At 44.7% G+C, this 23,063-nt stretch overlaps 1 protein-coding gene across 9 annotated transcripts in view; it reads right to left on the reverse strand.

Annotated features, from left to right (window-relative positions):
• The window catches only part of CSNK1G3 (casein kinase 1 gamma 3), a 120,589-nt gene that overhangs the window by 7,768 nt on the left and 89,758 nt on the right, over nucleotides 1–23,063 (reverse strand). For 5 of the 9 annotated variants that reach the window (XM_042449326.1, XM_042449327.1, XM_042449328.1 and 2 more), the window contains 5 exons: nucleotides 21,238–21,386; nucleotides 19,441–19,536; nucleotides 18,583–18,678; nucleotides 5,739–5,845; nucleotides 4,279–4,302 (listed from right to left, as the gene is read on the reverse strand). In XM_042449326.1, coding sequence (XP_042305260.1) covers nucleotides 4,279–4,302; nucleotides 5,739–5,845; nucleotides 18,583–18,678; nucleotides 19,441–19,536; nucleotides 21,238–21,386 — 472 coding nt within the window. The remainder of the gene's footprint in view (nucleotides 1–4,278; nucleotides 4,303–5,738; nucleotides 5,846–18,582; nucleotides 18,679–19,440; nucleotides 19,537–21,237; nucleotides 21,387–23,063) is intronic. The other 4 variants (XM_042449330.1, XM_042449332.1, XM_042449331.1 and 1 more) reach the window with 4 other exon arrangements.

The raw sequence follows: 23,063 nt of genomic DNA on the forward strand, positions 1-23,063 counted from the left end.
GTTTGAGACAGTGGCATGCGTTTTTTGCTGTTTTGTGGCCTTGCCTAGTCGCTTCCATTCTTGCAAATATTGCTATTATTATTGTTGTTATCCTTTGGTATTCTCTTTGCAAAATCCCCCCACATGGACTTGCTTGCTCTTTTCTGGGTTGAGACAGTGGCATGCATTTTTCCTGTGTTATGGCATTGCCTAGTAGCTTCTTGCAAATATTGTTATTATTATGCGGCTCCGCCCCGGAGGGTGGAAACTCCACCCCTGACATGTGGCCCCGCCCCCGGATAGTGGAAGCTACGCCCTGGCATGCGGCTCCGCCCCAGAGGGTGGAAGCTTCACCCCCGTGTGCGGCTCCACACCTGGAGGGTGGAAGCTCCACCCCCCGGCTTCGGCCCCCCAGTTGTCTGAGGGACAGCAACCCAGCCCCCGGCTCAAAAAGGTTGCCTACCCCTGGGCTAGACAATGCAACTATTAGGTGCCCAGCAATGGCTCCTCTTCACCTGGAAATGGTGAAAGGTCTGGAAACCATGCCTTATAAGGAGCAACTTAGGGAGCTGGGTATGTTTAGCTTGGAGAAGAGAAGGTTAAGAGGTGATATGATAGCACTGATTAAATATCTGAATGTATGTCATCTTGAGGGTGGAGCAAGCTTGTTTCTGCTGCTCCAGAACTAGAGTCTGGAAACCATGCCTTATAATGAAACACTTAGGGAGATGGGTATGTTTAGCCTGAAGAGGAGACAGTTAAGAGGTGATAAGATAGCCCTACTTAAGTACAGTATCTGAAGGGGTGTCACATTGAGGATGGCACAGACTTGTTTTCTGCTGCTCCAGAGACTAGAATATGGAGCAATGGATGCAAACTACAGGAAAAGAGATTTCACCTCAACATTAGGAAGAATTTCCTGACAGTTAAGAGCTGGTTGACAGTGGAACACACTGCGTCAGAGTGCGGTAGAGTTTCCTTCTTTGGAGGTTTTGAAACAGAGCCTGGATGGCCATCTATTACTATTGCTTTGATTGTGTATTCCTGCATGGCAGGAAATTAGGTCTCTTCCAACTCTATGATTCTATATTTACACTGGCATATAATCTCCTTGGTAAGCCTGCCAGCATAATTGCTGTTAGAGGCAGAGATAGGGGGCAAAAAATACCACAGTCACAGCAACAATAAGGAAAGGCAGACAAATTCAACAACAGAAGGAGAAAGCTATCAACTTCAAGCAGCCTTATTACTCCAATGTTTGCACACCACATAAGAGAAGAATCTTGTGGTACAGGTGATTATTCAAGCCAGATTTCTAAAAGCATAGTCTGAGTTTTCTGTGGGTTTTACGGGTTATGTGGCCGCGTTCTGGATGTCACCCTTTGAAGATGACAGCCACAGATGCAGGTGAAATGTCAGGAATAAATTCTTCCAGAACATGGCCATATAGCCCAGAAAACCCACAGAAAACTATGGATGCTGGCCATGAAAGCCTTCACATAGCTCTGAAAGCCAGTGGTGGATGAGCAAGATGGTAAAACGTCAGTAAACCAAGCCCTATGAGGCTTGGGGACAGGGTATGTTTTGTTTAGCGAAGAGAATATTGATAGGTGACATGATGCAGAAGTTGGAGCAAACTTGTTCTCTGCTGTTCCGGAGACTAGGACATGGAGCAATGGATTCAAATTGCAGGAAAAGAGAGTCCACCTAAACATTATATGGAACTTCCTGCCGTAAGAACTGTTCAACAGACTGTCTCAGAGAATGACTGCATGGCCATCTCTCAGGAATGTTTCAGCTGTGTATTATTGCATGGGAGAGCATCAGACTAGATGGCCATCAGGGTCCCTTCCAGGTCCATGATTCTATAACCCAACCCAACCCACCCAACCTCCATCTCATGGGAAAATAGAGACTGGCAAAATATGTTGTTTGGATCTAGTGATCTTTGTCTCCTGACGACAACCATCTGCCTTTCTTTGCCACCACAGTATGGCCCGGGGGGGGGGGGGGGGATGCAATTGCAAGTGTAATGGACCAATACAATAGAAATATCAATTATTCCAGCTACTGTTTCCATAGGTATTTCTGTCTCTATACAAATGTAGTGTCAATGTTTTATCCCAGCAATAGCAACGTGGAAATAAAGAGCCATTCGAGAAAAGCAAACATACGAAACAAGTGTAACATGTAGAAGATATTTTTGTAAGAACAATTTGTAGAAGTCCAGGTATTCTACCTACTGTAGCATTTGGAGAAACAGTTAAGCATGTGTTCTCAATTCTAGGTGGGATAGAGAGTAACTGAGTGCTGAGCTTACTCTGCAGCTTTATTAAGGTAACTGTGTCATTTTGTCAAGGTATATAATGTTGGTACGTGATGTTGTCAAGGTATGTGATGTTATGGCTTCAATGAAGATATCCTACTTTGATGTTAGACCTTAATTTGGGGTGAGGTGCCAGCAGTGTTCTGAGGATACCCAGCTCTATTCCTCTGTTACATCTGAATGAAGATAAGGTGTAACACAGTCCAAACTGCTGCTTGAGTGTAATGATGCATTTATCAAGACTGAATTCTGGTAAGATAGTAGTAACCACTTCCTAGGAACATATCTGGAACATTAACCAGTTCTGGTCAGAGTTACATTTCCCATAAAATATAGAAATAGCTTTTGTGTGCTCCTGGATCTATCTTAGATAGTACGACTCAGATAATCTCAATGGCAAGAAACACCAAGGGTAGATATAACTTATATGCATAGGAATAAACCTTGGCACCATCATGCATAGATAACTTGATGAAGGATTACTGTAATGTTTTCTTTGAAAGACCACACTTTAAATTGACTCAGAAGCTGCAATGTACTATCATTTGAATTTACTGTGACAGAAACATAGCATAAGCCTTCTCTGTGGTAATACAGTGGAGCCTTGCCTTACGCGGGGGATCCGTTCCAGACACACACCCCACCTAAGGCAAATCCCGCATAGGCTCAAGCCCCATTCGATATACTGGGGCTTGTGTGTGAGGTGGCGCAGCGCACGCGCCATTCATTTAATGGTGATGCGGCTTCCATGTAAACAGGAAGCCGTGTATGGTGCGCGCCTACATATGGAGCAGGCGCACTGTACTACACTATGGAAGGCCTTCCTTACTGTTATTTGGGATGAATTAAGTATAATGACATTCTGAAGGTTATTAAATGTACATTTTTGCACAGCATTCTTTGATCATTAGCAATGATTTTTAGGCTTATTCTGTGACATATCCTGATATTTTTTATTGTTTAGGAATCCCTCCTTTCTGTAGCACACATTTTTTTAATTGCAAGCATAGAGGCAGGTAGGTGTGTACACATTCTTTCAAGTTGCCTGCCAATTTATGATAGCCCCATGAATTTCATGGTGTTTTCTTGGAAAATTACTATTCAGGGATGATTTTGCCAGTTTCTTCATCTTAAACAGCCTACAGTACCTGTTATTCATTGGTGATCTCCCATGCAAGTACTAACCAGAGTTGAACCTGCTTAGCTTCCAAAATAAAATGGGATCTCATACCTTTAGGGTATTTAGACTCCCTAGAGGCAGATAATTTTTTTTTATTATTATCTTTCTAAACTGGGTATCTTTGGAAAAACAGCAGGGTAAAAACTGTCACAATAAAGAAATTATAAAGGTAAGGAAGTTGGAAAGTTCTACCTTTTAAAAAATCTACTATTTACTTGTCTTGTTAAAAAGTTACTTACAACAAGTGAATGTAATTAAAAGTAACCTTGCCCACAGACTGTTTTCAATTTTATCAGTCTTTCCAGAAATGTATGGAAGTCTAGATTTAACAGAAGCAATTTTTCTACAAGACTGTGATATTATTACATCAGTTAATACCTTAGTTAAATGTGTTAATATTTGCTATTATTGAGCAACAATTCAAATGCTTTATTTATGGTGTTAAGACATTATGGCAGAGGTTTGAACACCTGTAAGTGTTACTTTCCCCTTAAAATGGCATATCAATGTATAAAAAGCTGCATATTAACTGCACTGACATTAAAGAATAAATTTAGATGTACTAAATAACAATGAACGAAGACCACATCACTTTAAAACAAACAAGAACTGAAGCAGGCAAAAGTGTTCCTAAAGAAGCTATTATCTTTTTTAAAGATAAATAATTAATAAAGATAACAATTAAGAACATTAGAATCATTGCTTTTTTCTTTCCCAATCATTTGCTCTAGAGAACTATTTTATTTTTAAATGCTCTGGAGCCATTTCTGCCTGCCTGTCCTTTAAAACTCACCACATGTTCAATACTTTCTGGCAGCTAATACAAAGAAAATACAAGAGAGAAATGAATCAGAATGCTATACATCACAAAAAGCTGCATTTTGCAAATATATACAATGCTGAAAAAGGCAACAAGATACGAAGGCCATAATTAGCAAATATCAATGAAATTAATATGAAGCAATCAGAACAAACAAATGTTGCCACTGGAGTTATTAAACTACTTCTAAATCATGCTTAAGACTGTAGCTTAAAGACCTTTCTAGCCAATTTATAGTGATTGTAGCACATTGCTCATTTTTCACAAGCAGAAGCTGGTATTTCTGATATCAGTGAGCCAATAAATCTCTTTTAGGTTTCAGTCTGAGGTTAATAGAGCTATCCAAGGTGCTGAATCCTATGTCTAATGTATGTTCAAGCGACACAGGTAACTTCTTTATAATGACAACTTAAAACCTGGAACAGATTTACCATCCCACTGACATCAAAGCTATCAGCTACCACTGCTAGTCAAATTAGATAAATATTTCCCCATGAGTTTTTAAGATAGGATGTACTCCACCAAACTGCTGTTTCAAAATAGCCTTGTTTTTAACCCACTATCACCCCTTGCAAATACAGATTCTGAGTGATCTGCCCTGCAGAGAGTGATCGAGCTAGATAAGTATAGGGAGGACATAAACAGATGCCCCATATTTCCTTGGTAGGTTGGGTGCCTTAGACTCAAGGAGGAAAGAAACTGCTCAATGACAGCCTCCTCAAACTTTTGTGACCTCCAATATTTTATACTTTAAGCCCCCTAATTCCCAGCCAGCCAGCCTAGCCAATGATCAAGAATCCCAGGTTCTGCATTCCAAAACATCTGGAAAGCAGAGAACAGGAGTGGCCAAACTACTGGGTATAAGAGACCCGTTTCCAGATAGCTGTTACTGCCTTTCCAGAGAGGTCATTTTGAAAGCTTTCATGCAGACATTCTAGTCTTCCTTTATATGTCATTCTGGGAACAATTCTATTTTAGACAGCTCACAAAATGGAGTGGTATCAATACATCAAGTGATACTGCCAATTTTCAGCAACAAAAAATCCACTCCATAATCATACGTTACTATGGAATCCTGTGTAAGTCACAATTGGTAAAAGTGTGTACAGTTGGTAAAAATATACAGGGCAAGGTATTATAGTGCTATGCGAAGCTTACATGAGATTAGCACTTCTTCCTTGGGAGGTAGAAGCTACCCTTGTTTGGAACATTCTGTATTTCCAGAAAGAAAATGTTTTTCTCACAAATGACAGAAACTCAATTTTTTTCCTTACTCTTTTACCCCTTTTTAGAAGTTCAAACTGAAGCTGCTTATATCACTTGCTTATTACAACTAAGAACAAAAACAGCAGGGATCAAATAGTAACTTGTAGTATCAACATCTTAATATATACTTTCAATATAGACATTATTTAATTTATGTCAATACATACTTGGTTTCATCCATTATTTCTACTTCCGTAGGGGCTGTGATAGGTGCATTTGAACGGCCTGCAGTAGGATCATCTGTGTTGAGCTCTCCATTTGTTGAACTAACAACCTGCAAGTACAAGTATTTCCAAAAATTTATAAATGTTTGGATTTGCTACAGTATTTGACAGAACATCAAAGAGCTGTGATTAGTGCGTTAATATTATTTTTGATTATAACTATATTTCTATCCAAGCCTCATGCATTTCTAATGTTAATCTTTCTCCAACTGCTTGTAGAAAAAGCCATCTACAAAAAAAGTGACGACTGAAAGGGGAGGGGTAATGTTGTAATCCTGCACACACTAACCAGGGAGTTAAGTTCCAATGAACAAAAACAGATTTTTGAATAATATGCATAAAATTACACTGTATGTGAAATACTATCATATTTAGATCTAATTGCAATTTGTCATAAACCATAACAGCTATTAATATGAGAACAAGATCTTGTCATATGCAAAGACAGGTAGCTACACAGCACATTTCAACTTTAAGAAACAGTAATGAAGGGTTACTATGAAGCAAGCTTTAGATCAGTTGTTCCCAAACTTTGGTCCTCCAGATGTTTTGAACTTTAGCCCTCAGAAATCCTCACTACTGTCCAAGTTGGCTGGAGCTTCTGGGAGCTAAAGTCCTAAATATCTGGAGGATCAAAGTTTGGGATCCACTACTTTAAACTGATTGCACAGTGTAGGCTGTCCTGTAAAGTGTAATTTCTGTAAGAATATGCACCTAGGATAAATACAATGACAAGCAAAAAGTAACAGCATCAGCACCCTTCACATGTCCTTCAACTTCAAACTCACTATTAGGGTTGATGGGAGTTTAAATCCAATAGTACAGTTTTTCCATGTAAGAAAAAATAGGTACCATTTTTTCTGCTGCATGAAAATCTTGGCTTGCTACATGTCTGCCAAAGCTACAAAGATTTGGAAAATATTTTGAGCATGAAGCTGGGTAAGATCGTGTGAACATCATTTTTTGTTTCATTTCATGTTTTGTATATTTCAAGAATATGCAAAAAATGCCTCACACCTTCACAGATGGGCCAAAAGGGCCACTGTTAGGCTGTGTTGGGGGTGTGGCATTTACACGACGCACACCATGAACATGGCCAGAAGCCACTCTGAGTCTGCCCCAACCTGGAACAGCTGGGCCAAAAAAGAGTGGGGAAAAACAGCTCCTTTTGGGCGGCCCAGTTCAGGAACACAGCAGCGGCCTAAATCGGGAGCGGGCATGTGCGGTTACCACGGTCCCACAGTGATTAGTGCAGGAGTGGTCTCCAGCCACTCCTTTTGCCTCATCTGCTTGAGGCCATAGTAAGCCATTCATCGGTGACACAAAAATACCACTTTAAAGAACTTCAGATAAATCTTGTAACAAAACCTTTGGTTTTGAAAAGGTAGAGTTGTATGTCTGTGTTTAGATTTAAGTATGATGCTGGCTACTCCCTTTCCCAAAAGGAACTATACAAAACCATATTTATCTCAAGTTTTAAAGCACCCTGCACAACTAAATAGCCCTTTGTTAACAATTAGGCGACAGCCAGTGTGCTGTAGTAGTTAGAGTACTCGACAACTCAAGAGATCAGGCTTCAATTCCTCACTCAGCTATGGAAAACCACTGGGTGATCTTGAGGGAGTCATACAATCTCTGCTGCAGAAAATCTCATGACAGGATTACCTTAGGGTCACCACAAGTCAGAAACTACTTGAAGGCACACAACAGCAGCAACACGTGAACAACACGTTCACATAATTTACTGCCACATATTTTACAGTACATGCTATGGAACAAAAGAAAGATGAATAACATAGGTCTTTCAATACTGCTCAATAGGCAAATTATTTTTCCAAATCAAGTTGACCCTAGAACCCTGGTTGCGGGGGGGGGGGGGGGACCTGACAGCCTGAAGACAACTTTAAAACATAATTTACAAAAATAGTTTGCGAGCCTGAGCAAACTGAAATCTTGCTACATTAAGCAATATGACTTCTGGGTAATTTACTTGAGGGAAAACAAAAACAGATTAAAGAGACCTTTTATAAGTGTTTCAAGTTACTGCAATGTAAGACTGTGAAAGAGACAATTCATTAGTGCTATTCAGTTGACATTTTCAGAAACTAAGACAAATTTTTGTAAAGCAGAAATGGAGGAGGCCAGCTTGTGAAATACAACAATGAACAATAAGTTGCTTCCAGAAAGTAAGAGAGAAAATGGACAGTAGGAAAGATATTTTGACAAGTCAACCATTCTTAGAGAGTAAGCTAATCTGTCTCCACAACGTGAATAGTTCATTTTCTTTAATGGAGGTTGAAGATAGAGAATAAAACTGAGGTCAGATTTCCCAAAGTTCTATAACCACATTTCTGAAAGATTTTTTTTAAAAAACCAAAAAACAAAGAACAAAACCAAACTATAACCTCTACCACTGAACTGCTTTAAGTTTTAGACCTACTTAAATTATAGACAAATGGGCCCGTACAGACAGGCCAAAATAAAGCTGCTTCAGGACACTTTGAAGGAATGCTGTTTAAATGATGCATGTGTCTTAAGAGGCCAGAAGCCATGCCAAAGGATTGGACCACAGCTTTGACACAGCTTCTGGCCTCTTGGGGCACATGCATCATTTAAACAGCATACCTCCAAAGTGACCAGAAGCAGCTGTATTTTGGCCGTACGGCCCAAATGGAACTATTTTGATACTACAAAGTCAAAGCTTTCCATTTTAGTTATTTTCAGTTACTTTATAACTGACAAACCTAGTAAGGAGCTAATTTCCGTACTGTTAGAACAAATCATTGAAGGAAAGTACCTATCTCCCCTCCATCTCCAAGAGTGAACACATTATTTGATCATACTGCTCTTTCCTCATCAATGAGAATCTCTAGTTCCTCCCACTCTGCAGGGGCAGGGATCACAGTTTATGTTTAAAAGTGTACATTCCATGCTCCAGTCTGCTACAGCCATGTAATACAGGGGCTAGTGCAGCACTTCGTTACCAATCACACTGGCAGAGAGACAACCTATCACACTGCTGCTGACTGGTAAATACCTCTACATGCCCACATTCCAGCAGGAACACAGGCTACACAGTCTCATGCTCAACGAAGAACAATGCCCATATGTTACCACTACGAAATATTAGCACTTGGTGCTTCAAATAGTGGTCCTCAATTACATATTGGAGCGCGGATGTAGTCCAGTATTCTCCAGTGTTGCCAAACCAGCCCGGAGATAATTCCCCGGAAAATGTTTGTGTCAAAACCCGCTGATCCCCCCAGATCACACGGATATTCCAGACAATTCCCGGAAATTCCCATAAGTAAAATGGCGGATGTTTTGCAAATAACGTAAACATAATTGAATAAACTAATTGTAACTTATTTCAACTCTCAAAATCACATTGCACCAAACAAAGAATTTTCAGTCCTTTTAAGATATTTATTTGACATGAAGGGGTTCAGGGAAGCTTTTTTGCCCAAATAGAAAATGTGTTTCGGATGCAAACCGCACTGCAGAAATAAAAAACCGTTTGAAACCCTTTTAATGTGCCATGGCTCAGTACTATGGAATCCTGGGAATTTCTAGTTGTTCGGAGACATGTTCACCTTCTCTCTCTGCAGCAAACTTGGTGTGACAACAAACTTACAATTCCGCAGGATTTCATAGCATTGGGCCATTGGCAGTAAAAACGGTATGGAAAACTGGCTTGTCTTCCTCGGAGTGAAGCTTGCAGCCCTGAGTTATGGTCCCAAGACACACTGGCAGAAATAAATCAGGTTCACGCCCACTTTAGGTGCCCTGGCCTCGTGCTATGGAATCCTGGGATTGTCTCTGGAGTGCTGGAGGTGAAGATGCAGGCCTGAGTTAGGTCCAAGACACACTGCAGAAATAATCGCAGTTTTGAGACCGCTTTCACTGGACTGCCCTGGGCTCCGTGCTAGGGAACCCTGGGGCAGTTTGTGTGAGAGAAGCTCTGGGTGCCCAATGAACCACATTCCCAGGAATTCCCTCGCACTGAGCCAGGAGAGTTGAAAGCGGTTCACAAACTGGATTATTGCTGCAGTGGGTTTTTTTTTTTTTGGACCTTCATTATTACAAATGCCTCAAGGTTCCACATCCCACTGCAGAAATCATCCAGTTTTGAGACCGCTTTTGAACTGCCCCTGGCTCAGTGCCTAGGGAACCTGGCTGGGAGGGACAGGTTGCTTACCTGTCACAGTATTTCTTCGCGTGGGTCATCTGCGAAAGCATACAACATGCCGTTCACTGCGCTCTCTGCGCCATGTGCTGGCTCAGAAACTCGACTTGGGAATCCACTGGGCGAGTTTACTCTGGCAACATATTGAACTTTTTGGGCTGGGTACTACCGGCACACCTCGTTATAAGGCCCCTGACCTTCCGCTCTTTTCCCCAGTTCCGCAATTTGTTGCCGTTTTTCCGCACAGCCATCGTGCGATGGAAAGAGAGCCAATGTGAGCAGTAGACACTGAGGGGACGGGCGTGTGGGATTTGTATGTAGTTCGCAGATGACCACTCGAGAGAAATTACTGTTACAGGTAAGCAACCTGTCCTTCTTCTTCGTGGTCTCGTGCAATCCTACCTACATGGGTGTTAGACTGACAAGCCTAAGGCTATGCGGCGGAGAGGAGTGTCCTGAGACCAAAGCTATGGTACACCAAAGGTATATTTATTACCATTAAAACACCTTGAACCATAAAGAGTTCAGTCTTCCTGTTCATCGCACACGTGAAAATAGCAATAAACATTGCTAGACCTGAGTCGGGAGAACAGCGGTCATGGCAAGACCGTCCCATGGAATGTGTGCCAACTCACATTTGCAACAAATTGTGACAGTGAAAAAAAACTGTATCAACACAACATTCAGTCTGTGCAAATCAACGCGATGCCCTGCAGACCAACACCGCCCTCCCGCCAACGATTGCGTCTCCGGATTGGGGCCCTGGTGTCCAACCTGTAGTGCTTAATGAAGTCAAGCAGGTTTGGGACCAGATAGCAAGCCTTGCAGTACATCCTCCAAGGGGATCCCCCGACAGGAATGCAGAGGATGCTGCCATTGGACCTTGTGGAAGTGGTAGCGCGAACCCTGCCAGGGCGAGGCTTTGCCTTATCCGTCGATTCCCCCAGTAGGCAGATGGGTGGATGGTAACCAGCCACCCATTTGGACCAACCCTGCTGCGCAGACACAGGCAACCTTCCCCCCTTCTGCTGGGCCGATTAGCATTGTGGAAAAGTCTCTCGGACCAACTGGAGTCAGCCGTTCTGTCCAGTGTAAAAGGCCAGCGCTCTCCTGACATCGAGCGGTGTGCAGGCGCCCTCCTCCTCATCTTCGACGTCGGGTTGGATTGCGGAGGAGTAGGCAAACACACTTGTCCTGGCACCTGTGCGAAGGCAGGACACAACCTTCGGCAAGAAGAAGGTTTAATGTCCGTACGGAGGACCACACTTGTTCCCTATGGAACCTCGCGGAACGGTTTGGGTCTCTCCGCAAGCCAGAGTTCGCCGCGCCGTTCGGGCAGAGGTGCTGGGGGCCACAAGGGAAAGCGGGTTTTTCCAAGTCATAAGTCTCAAGTGCCGCTTGTGGCCATCGGTTTCAACAGTGGCTTTGGGTTGGAGGACGTGTCAGTGACCGACTCCAAAACTCAACAGCCGGCGTAGGAGGCCCCGACACGGAGAGGGCTCGGTGTTAGCACAACACTCGTCGGAACCCCTTCACCAAGGGGTCTTTGACGGACAAGGGAAACCCTCCCCTCCCCCCCGAACTGATATTTGGCACAGATTGGCAGAAAGGAAACATTTGATGGGACGTGCGGGGGCAGCCCGCCTCCATCCAAAAGTTGGCCCATCAAAACACTTCCACGCACCCACTGGACGTGGAACATTGTTCAGGAGACACAGCCCTTTTGGTCGAGGAAGAGGCCAGAATGCTCCTCCATTTCAGGGCATTAGGACCGCTGGGTGGAAGGTGTCCTTGCAAGCCAGGATGCACCGTCCTCACTGACTCAGCCCGCAGGGGCAGTCCGGGCCCGTATTCCCTCCAGGCTACCAGCGGCAGGCTACTTGATGTGGTCACGGGTGGAGAATCCGTCCTGTCCTGTGATGGAGAGGCAGGTGCCGGAGCGAGCGGTCGAGACGGCGGAAGCATCTCCTGGGAGGTGGAGAAGGGATGCCCGTAACCACGGGCTGTCTCGGCCACCACGGGGTGTGATCAGGCTCGCATGACGGAGCGGTCCGTTGTCATCTTGGCACCACTCTGATGATGAGAGGGGAACGGAGGAAAGGTCGTAGAGAAGGCTCCTCCCCGTCCAGAGGAAAGCGAATGCGTCTTCCGAGGGTATCCGTCGGATGCGCTTCCTCCTCGAGCAGAACCTGGGGACCACGTGGGCTGTTCACCTGGTCCGCGAAGAGGTCGATCACGGGGGGGTTCCCCACCGATCGAACGAATGATCGCCGACCGTCCTCGGGCTGGGCCGTCCCCGTCCACTCGTGACACACCGAGGGGATCTGCTGAGGCGATCCGTGCCGTTCGTTGTGGCCGTTCCGGCGAGGTGAATCGCCTGGCGGAGGACGTGTCTCTGGCTTGCACCAATCCCCAGATGCGGAGCGTGAGATTGAGCAGGGTTCTGGACCTGTGGTACGCACCCTTGTTTTTGTTGATGTACTACATCACGGTGGTGTTGTTCCGATCCTGAGGAGAACCACTCTTTGACGTGAATCGAGAACCTGCGAACGCTCTCAAAGCCCTTCTGCCCACTGCGGCGGCATCTCCAAGGCGTTGATGTGGAGAGAAGTCTTTGTCTGGAGCGACCACCTGTCCTTTTCGACGACTGAGGTCGCGGCGGTTGAGCGCCCCATCCCTCCATGGGAGGGCATCGGTCGTCAGGGTTCAGTGTTGTCCTGGGGCTGATGAAAAGGCATTCCCCTGTTGCAGACGTTGTTACCGTCGTCTAACCCACCATCTGAGGGAAGGTCAGCCACCGGTCTTTTGGTACCGGTGAGCCACTTTGAAGGGAGGATCCTCCAGCTGAGAGACTGACGGAGTGGAACCCAGGATTGGAGCGGCCGAAGACGAAGTCTTTTGCCCAGGGGGTGCCCGAATGTCGTCGAAGCCGATGTGGCCTGGGGCGACTTGGACGTCTCTGGCTCTCCACCCTCCTGGTGGGAGATGCACCGGCCCTGATGGAACATTGTCAAGGCCTGGACTGAAAAAACCGCTCCGGAGGGAGGAAGGCCAAGCGAGTGTTTTGGAGTCGCGGATGGCCTCCGATGAACTGTGACCCTGTCTGGGTTGGTGCGAAATAGTGCGACGTTTTCCCTGTTGGACGACCAGCCCGCGGGAGTCCGAGAGGCGCAAGGCGAAGGAGGACTGCCTCCTGCAGCTCGTCTGTGAGATCTCGGCTGCAAACAGACCAGTCGTCCAGGTAGGGAAAAAAACCGATGAAGCCTTCTGATGAAGGTATGCCAAGCACCCACCGGTTGCCATGCATTTGTGGTAAGACACGTGGGGACCGTGGCCCAAGCGAAAGGAAGCACGTTGTTAGTGTACGTAATGTCGGCGCCGACACGTGGAAGCGCGAGGAATCTTCTCCGGGGTGGGACTCTCCCGGATCCCGATGTGTGAATGGGAGGCGTCCTTGTCCTTCAGGTCGCCGGTTGCCAACCCACAGGCCCTGGTGGAGCAAAGGCCAGAATGGAAGCCAATGGTTAACCATTTCGGAAAGCTGGGACGGTGTAGTCCAGAAAACAGTTCAGTTATGTCTCAAGTCCCAGGATGGGCCTGATACCCCCATCCGCTTTCGGTACCTTGTGAAGTACCTAGAGAAAAGGCCCGATGAGATTCGCTCGGGCGGCAAAGGGAGATTGCCCCTTTACCCAGCAAGGTGCGCCACTTCGTCGAGAAGGGGTTGTCCGAGGGGTGAGGAGTGGCATGCAGGCTCCGTTGGAGGGAGCTCTTGGAACTCGAGGGCATAACCCCTAGTACGATGTTGAGAACCCCAGCGTCGCTGATGTATAGAGGCCCAGATGTTAACGTAGGGCCTCAAATGTCCAAAAAGAAGAGAGGTGAAGGGGGGACGAAGCGCGCTTGCGTCCCTTCAGGCTCTCTTCTTCCCCTAGTCGGTTGTCCTGCCGCGGCGGGACTTGCGGTACCGCGGCGGGAGGGAAGTTGCGACGGCCAGCGGCGGGAGGAAGGACTGTGAGGGGTGTAGCGCTGCCTCTGGGGAGCCCTGTGCTTGGGGCTGCCGCGTCCCGGGAGAAGGTCCCCTCGTGAATGGACCTTGGGTTGCCACGGGCGCTGGCGCTTCGGAACAGAGAGGCCGGGTGCTGAAGACATGGCCATGGCTTCTTCGCCGCCGCCTTCATCCTGAACTTGCGGTTCAGGCGGTCGTCGGTCTCGGCGTGGAAGAGCCGTCCCGTCGTCGGAGGCAGGTCCTCATGGCAGCTCTGACGGTAGGGTTGAGGTCGGAGGCCTCAACCAGGGCATTGCCGACCGGAGGCCATGGCAGCCGACTGGACCTCCGGAGCAGTCTGCCATGTTCCTGGAAGTGGTGATGCGCCAGCTTCCAATGGATGGGCCTCGTCTCTGATCTCCACCAGCTGCCTCTGGATGTCATCTGGGGACGTCCGGGACCAGAGGGGAGATCCGTTCCAGGGGTCTGGATGTAGGCCCCCATGCAGGCGGGTTTGTAATTGGCGGCCTTGACCCCAAGAGCCGACGCCGAATAGGCCTTCTTGGCACAGTCGTCAACCTTCTTAGCCTCCCGGTTCGACAGGAGAGGTGTGGCCTGCTTGGGACGAAGCTGTGCTGGGCTCCCTCCACGATGCCGAGTTGGGTCTGGGGTGTTCAGCCAGTCAGGAGCAACTCGCTGGGGCTACCCTGTTAGACGACTCCACCTTGCGGGATGGCTGCCGAATAGGGGGGCCGGAGACTCCCAAGACCTCTTGACAATGGTCTGGAGGGAGGAAGGAGGGGGAAGGCCCGGCGGGGTCGCGGATGTCCGTCTGGTGCACCCGACGCTCACCCGGGTCCTCGGCGTACATCCTCCGCCGAGCGAGCTCGATGTCGAGGGCCCTGCGCCATCTTCACAACGTGCTCGGTGGAGGAGCGGACGTCGTCCTGATGGGGAAGAAGGCTTCCGGGTTATGCATCCTCTGTGGGGAGGCAGATCCCGAGAGAGCATCCTCGTCCGAGGGCGCCTCGGTAAGGCCCCGGCCAGCGGCTCGTCGTCCGAAGTCCAGGTCGGCAGGAAAGGGGATCCGTCACCTGGACCTGCGGATCTCGAGCGGGTTGGTTGTAAATCGACCGAAGGACCGGGAGCGTCTGCGGGATGGAGACGGCAACCTCTCGCGCCCTTCGGAGTGGAGACAGCGAACCTCTCGCGTTACGGGGTGGGACGGTGCCTCTCATAGCTGCTACGGTCGGGACCGATCTAGACGGGTTTGTGTGGTCCCCAGGATGAGGGTTACCTTAGTGATGAACTCCCTCAAGGCTCTGTCCTCCGGGACCGCACATGTAGTAACGGCGCGGCCTGCATGTCGTAATAAAAGAGGTCCGGACACTCCTGTCCACGGGTGGTCTTTCCTCCTCGTCGGATCGTGATCAGGGGAGCGGCCGGTACGGTTGTCACTCCGTCCCGTGGTGAAGTCCATGGTCGGAGGAGGCAGAGGTGTAATCCGGAGCCGGGGTCCCCCGGTCTACCGGCGCCGGACTCACGGTTCTTACGAGCCTGAGAGGAGAGGGGATCTGCAGAGCTGGGCAGGCCTTGGGATCGTGGCTCGGGCCAAGGCACAGCAGGCAGGGAGGAGTGCGGGTCCTGGACGGGCACCTTGCCCTTGAAATGTCGCACTTCTTGAAAGCCGCAGGCATTTCTCCGAAGTCGTCAAAGCCGATGGGAAGTCCGAAAACGAGGTCAACAGTCCGAAAGTCCGAATGTTACCAGGGGCGGGAGACAAAGAATGTCAAAAAACGGTCCGACGTCAAAAAGCGAAGTGTTCCAAGCAAGCAAGCAAGCGAAAGTTCCTCTGAGCAGCTAGCGCGGCGGAGGAAAAAAGGAACTGGGGAAAAGAGCGGGAAGGGCAGGGGCACTTATAACGGGTGGGCGGAGTTCCGCCAAAAAAGTTTCAATATGTTGCAGAGTAAACTGCTGCCCAATGTGTCCAGTAGGTTCCGAGACAGCACTGCGCAGCGCAGTGAAACCCATTTGTATGATTCGCAGAGACCACGAAGAAGAATTGTAGTTTGTGGAGAAAGAGCTCTGGTGCCACAATGAACTACATTCCCATGCACTCTGAGGAATACGCTTAAGGTCTAGGAGAAGCTCATGCTGCCAACTTTTTTTCAGTGAGACTCAAGGTGCTCTACAGATCTCTCTATCATCATCTCTATTATTATATATTATTATTATTTATTATTATTATTATTATTATTAAATCCAAATGCAGCTGAGAAGTGGACTTAAACTTGCACACTGATCTCCTGTAGACTCATTCTCTGGGGGCTGTGATCTGGAGCGTGGAGGCACTTCCCTTCTCCAACCGGGAATCCTGGGAATTGTAGTTTTTGTTGTTTGACATGTTGAGACACACTGCTTTTCCGGCAGCCAGGGCTCCCTGCATGAAAATTCTGGGCTTGGTGATTTGTTGTGCCCAGAATCCCATCATTGCAGGGAGCCTTGCAGTTAGCAGCAGTGCAAACTGGTTATTTCTGCAGTTGGTGGCAATGGAAAAGAGACGAAAAGAGAGCCACAAAAAACAAAATTCTTGGGAAGACCGGGCAGGGTGCCAACTTACCAGGTGCTCTGCCCATCGATCAGAGGCCGAGATTTAAGCACTAACAAACACACAAACCACACACACACACACACCACACTCCTCAGGGACATCACATTCACATCACACAACCCAAAATGGTCCTCACAGTACAACAACAACCCTGAGAGGTAGGCTTGGGGCACTCTGCCCAAGCTCAAGAATTCAGAAATTCAAATGTCCCTCTAAGGCAACACAGAAGTCCACAACATCAAGCCATGATACCATGATCACGTATTGCCTTTGTGTGCCTGAAAACTTATGTCTTACTTGGAAATCCAAGGCAATTGGGAAGCCAACACGATCCCTCACTCTCTGCCTCTCTCCGCACTTTTGCCCCTGGAGCCTGAGAATGCCTGGGGGGGGGCAATCACTGTCCTCTCTCTGATTGGCTAACTCTAAACAGTTGTGGTTGGTTGGGCTTGCTCGTCCTGGCTCTCAGAGGGTCATTAGAGAGAGAGAGAGTCTCCAGCCCTCTTGGCTGAAAACTGTTACACTCCAAAGGGTTTTGGTTGCTCTGCACAGCAGGCTGGAGCTGAAATGGGCCAAAGGCACGGAAAAGGCACTGAAATAGAGCAAGGCGCGAAAATCACACGCAAAGCTCTGAAAAGTCCCCGTTTTTGCGTGAAAGTCGCGAAATTGGCAACACTGGTATTCTCCACCTATCTGCTTACCAAAGGCCAGCAAGGAGACAGATAACAATTACTGTATATACTCGACTATAAGGCGACCTCATGTATAAGTCAAGGGTAGGTTTTGGAGTCAAAATTATGGAGTTTGATATGACTCATGTAAAAGTCAAAGGTAAAACTTAGGGGCATGTAACAAAGGATCTAAAGGATGAAGCAAGGAAAACAATGCCAAACAACTTACAAAATTCCAGCAGGCACAACTGTTTGTGCTCATACTAAAGGCTGGATGGATGAGAGAATACAAGGGGGAGGGGTCAATGCTTCCAGAATAGATTATGCTCTTGTTTTTCATCAGGGAATGGTTCCTTTCTAATAAGAGTTAAAGTACAGTACTTACACTGACCTGTAGATAAGTTGACTCAGGTTTTAGTCAATTTTTTGACTAAAATTTCTAGACATATACATGAGTATATACATGTTTGGGATACAACAGGAAAAAGGGAAGTTAAGCCTCTATACCCCAGTTTTTGGCACCCAAGGTCCACCACACACCCAGGCTTCCTCCAAAAATAATTTGTAGTGCAAGCAGTGGGCAAAAACTAGACATTCTCACTGCAAGCCCCCACCCACCCCAATGTATGCAGAAGTCCACAATCACAACAGGAAGGAACACACCATAATTTCTGGTCACCATTTTTGGAAGGGAAACAGAGGAAAGATAAGTAATTTGGTGTGCTCAGGCAGGGATGCAGGCCATATGGAGGTGAGGGGGGAAACTAGCCTCTGGCCACTATTCAATAGCCCATCCCTAGGAGAGGTGGACCATCACACAAGCATAGTACATGGGATATGAAGCTTCCTACTGTTGTTAAAGAATTTCCTGATGAGTCATATATTAAAAATCTGAATGTATTTCCACCTGAATGCCATGAAAACAAAAATAACAAAACCATACCTAAATAACACATTACCCAAATACGAATATTTGAGTATCACAATATTGTATAGCTATTATCTTGGGTCATTTGTTTTTCTATTAAAACCATAATAGTAACTATTCTTTTGGCCTCAATGGTAATGCGATTTCTATTACCACTACTAATTCCAGAGTTTAATAGTTAACCAAGCATCCATGACAACATCTTTTCTTTAAAATCCAGATGGCTGATCTTCTACAAGCATTCGTAGAAACAAAGTCAATTTTGTGTGACTTTTTTAGTATGGCCATTACAATAAGAGAGACATGGTTACAGATATAGTTACAAAGTACATTTTAAAGAAAAAACAAAACATGCCATGTGCCTCCAAGATGTGGAAATAGTCATGCAAAGAACAGAAAATACCTGTACCGAGCCACCATGTCTGTCAGCTGCTAGGTGAGCTCTCAGGTGATGGGGATTGGCCTGATGGGGGTCCCAAGCTGCCCTGTGGTCTGTCGACTGCCAGTTATATAATGCATTAAGCATGCATGGAAGAGGAGGAATAAGAACCCAGAACATATTAAACACATCATGCTGCTAATCAACTTTATTCTACATAAATTCTACAGGAAAATGGGGGTACTTATACACAGGTAGCAATATGTGTACATATGTACCTGAATGCAGAAAGACATGTTTCAAGTTTTTAATATAAAGGAGTTACTGGAATAAAAAAAACCTTCAAACATGAAGCCCCATGCAGAACAGGAATATTCAGGGGTCACTTGGGATGGGATAGGATAGGATAGGATAGGATGGGATGTGCTACTCTTTCTAAAAACAAAAACAAAACATACCCGGATTTATCAAAGAGGAGTACAAGAAAGAAAATGAAGAACTTCCATACTTCCATGTCATGCACACTTAACAAATACCAATTTTGCCACAGGTACAACTACTGTTTAAATAAAAAAATAAAATCTGCCTGATTTTTTAAAACTTCATATTTGCAAGAGAGGACAAATTTAATGTATTAATTTCAACAGTAACAAACTTTTGATTTTTCTGTACAAAATGTATGTGGAAAATGAAATTTTTGAAAGCAGAGTATTAGAATACTCCACGTTGCATAGAAAACTAATTCAGAAATCAGAGAATTTTTGGTAACACCAATAACCCAGGAACAGCAAAAAGCAAGAGAGCACTTTTATTGCACTGCTACAACAAACAACAGCAAAACAATTTTAACAGAAAGCTGTGACACAATAGTGGATCACATACCTGATTTTTAGATTGTTGCATCTTATCTCTGTGTGGATGTGCTTCTCTGTTGGAAGATATTGCAGGATCTGAATGGATTGAACCCACTGGAGTAGGCTGCATACAATACATTATAAAAATATTTGTAGCCAAACAATAGATTTCAAAATTTACGAACATTTCTTAATTAAAAACTGACTAGAAGGTTACTTTAAGTTTTCATAGCATGCATCTGAATGTGACACACTCACCTGAAACCTTGAGCAAGTAAGGCCCGGAGCAGATGGGCAGAAAAGAGCAGCCCAAATATGCTCTGGCCAGAAGAACCACATCGCCCTCTCCCAAGGCGGGTCATGGATGCAGGGGCCCAGAATAGTCAGATTATCTGAATTTCTTTTTGCTCTGATCTAAAGGATCACAGTGTGGCTTTGGCATGGCTTCCAACCACTTTAGAGGCATGTGTCGTCTAATCAACACGCCTTCAAAGTGGCTAGAAACCACTTTTTTTGCACTTCTGTTTCACCCCAAGCATTAGCATGTATCAGAAGTAGGAAACTATGGCCCTCCAAATGGTTTAGTCTATATCAGCCATGGCAAACATATCAGCCATGGCAAACATAATCAATGGTGAGGGATTATGAGAGCTGTAGCTGAAAAACTTCTGGAGGACCATGGTTGCCCACCAAGCCCACAGCTGCACAATCAGAGATGAAAACAAGTAAACCATTTGACTTGAGCTTAACTTAATTGCACTTCAAGCTATCTCTTCTACTAACCCAGAAGCCCCTATTCAACATTTAATGCAGATACAGGTGGAGTATTTTCCTCTTGGATAGTTCCATGTAAACAAACTTTGTTTCATGCACAAAATTATTTTTTTAAAATAAGGCATATAGGGATATTCAAGCTATATTATTTTATTAAATAGTTTATATTGCTGTCACCAAATAAAATACTATATTTTATTAGAATACACTTAGAAAGAAAGACATAGATAGTTATTCCGGGTAATGGTCTACTCAAGAAGTCTGAAATTTTGTAATACTGCAAAAAGTGGCATCTGATAGTTAGCAAGTCTCACTTGCCATTTAATTAGGTGTAAAATTAGTGGATTGAATATATTGGCAATTTCTGGTTATTTTATAGGATTAAGTGTATGTATTTGATAGGCTCACATGTTCTTAATCTTCAGGACTATGTATTTAAAATTCAATGTTTAGCTTATCTGATTACATCATATGAACAAAACATAAAGGCTTAAGTCAGATACAGTGGTACCTCGGGATACGAAATACCCAGGTTACGAAATTTTCGGGATACGAAAAAATCCCATAGGGAATTATTGTTTCGGGTTACGAATGTTTTTTCGGGTTACGAAAAAACTTTTGGTGCTTTTTTCGGCTTTTTCGCACGGAATCGCGGCTTTTCCCCATTAGCGCCTATGGCAATTCGGCTTACGAAGGCTTTTCGGGTTACGAAAGCGGCCGCGTTACGAATTAATTTCGTAACCCGAGGCACCACTGTACTTACAATGGAATGTGGAACAGGACATAAACTTTAAAGTTCCTAATGCTGCAGTCCTGTTTAAAGAGTAAACAGTGTCCTCCGTGCACTCAAAAATAACCCTATTATTCCTCTCAAAGGCACAAAGAAAGGGCCTATGAACTTCTGTCAAAGAGTTTGGAAAAGACTGAGGAGTAATAAAAATTACAATGGAGGCTTTACTACAATTTTGTACTACATTTGCTATATTGTAGATATATAGTCTCTAAGCTAGTATAATGGACACATAAAGACAACTGACTATACTGTACTTACCAGCTGTTTACCAATCCAGTCATATTCATAATCAAACATATAGCCCTTCCGATCAAATAAATCCATAAAGAGCTTTCTTAAGTAGTCATAGTCTGGTTTTTCAAAAAAATCTAATCTTCTCACATAACGAAGATATGTAGCCATTTCTTCTACAAGAAGAAAGAAATGTTAATAATTATAATTGTTAAAAAATACAAATATATCAAGATAAGAAATGATCAAATAACTTCAATTGTTAATTTAGCTAACTTCCACAGAATGTGAAGTTATGTTTATGAAGTGTAATTTGGTTTACAAATGGAGACTAAATTTTGACAATTCATATTTACATAAAGGTTCTGGGGTAAAAAAAAAAAGTAAAAGTAACCTGGTTTACATGAAGCAATGAAATTTTTCCTTTAGTTATTCTTCAAAATTAAATTGACATGCATTCTGTTTATCTGTACTATCAATGTGGCATATAAAGGGGACAGTGTAAGGCTTACATGTTAGTACATCCTTCTCAGTAGCGTAATCTACTGTACATTCTTTTCACTGGTGTACTTCCTATGATCTGGTTGCTTTCACTTAGTCTCACTAGAATACATTTATTTATAACAGCTGCATGTGTTAGGTCTGCCAAGAGCAGATATCAAGTGCCATAAATGCAATGAATGAGAATCTCACTACACAATGTGTACATCAGGAATCCCTCCCTCCCCCAGCACTTTTCCATTGGGGAATAAAAATCTGAAAAGTCACTAAAAAGGTACCTTTTCAGAACTCTTACATATACAACTCAAAGACAGTAAGGATAGTTGTGACAGAACTGCTACTGCATTTCTCTTCAATTTCTATATTTTAAAAACATACCATTTTAAACTTTACATCATCAAAGAGCAGAATATAAATTAAAAGTTGAAGATCTTCTCTATAATTACTGTGAAAGCTTACTTAGATGTCTACTGTATATATTCATGTATAAATCTAGAAATTTTAGTCAAAAAATGTTGACTAAATTTTTTAGTCAAAAAACCTGGGTCGACTTATCCACGGGTCATTGTAACCATGGATCCCCTCTATTCTCTCATCCATCCAGCCTTTAGAATGAGCCCAGTTATTCCTGCCAGAATTTCTTTGACATCATTCTTCTGTGGATTATCCTTTACATCCTTTGTTACATACCCCTAAGTTTTGCTCTCAACTTATCCACAGGTCATATCAAAATCCATTATTTTGGCCCCCAAACCTGTCCTCGACTTGTATATGAGGTCGACTTATAGTCGAGTACATATGGTAAGTGAGCATTCACAGTAGCAATAGAGAAAATAACTAACTCTAAGTGTACTTAAAATAATCTGCTACAATCTAAGAAGATCAGTCTTTCAGCGAGGAACCAGAGGACCTTCTCATCAACCGCTCCCAAGTTCTAGAATGACCTGCCGGACAAGATCCGCCATATTACTACCTTGGAAGCCTTTAAAAAGGCTATTAAGACTGATCTCTTCCAGCAGGCCTTCCCAGACTAGGTTAGATTCATCAGACTTGCCTCCCCTCTCTATTGATACCGACACGAAATTGACTGATATCATCACCCCCGGCCCACTCTCCTCTAGAGGAAGATTCATTTCTTGTGCTAATCTGCCCAAAATTTTAATGTATTCCTACTTGATAGTTTTAAATATTTTCATGTTTAAGCTTTTTTTATAGGTAGATCATTGTTTTTATCACTGAGGGGAGGGTTAGGGTTTTGGGGTTAAAAATTGTAATTTTTAATTGTTTGATGTTTTATTTATACTGTTGGAATCCACTTTGATTCCTTTGTGAAAAAGCTGAATACAAATAAC

This window comes from Sceloporus undulatus, chromosome 2, assembly GCF_019175285.1.
Source record: "Sceloporus undulatus isolate JIND9_A2432 ecotype Alabama chromosome 2, SceUnd_v1.1, whole genome shotgun sequence".
Lineage (NCBI taxonomy): Eukaryota > Metazoa > Chordata > Lepidosauria > Squamata > Phrynosomatidae > Sceloporus > Sceloporus undulatus.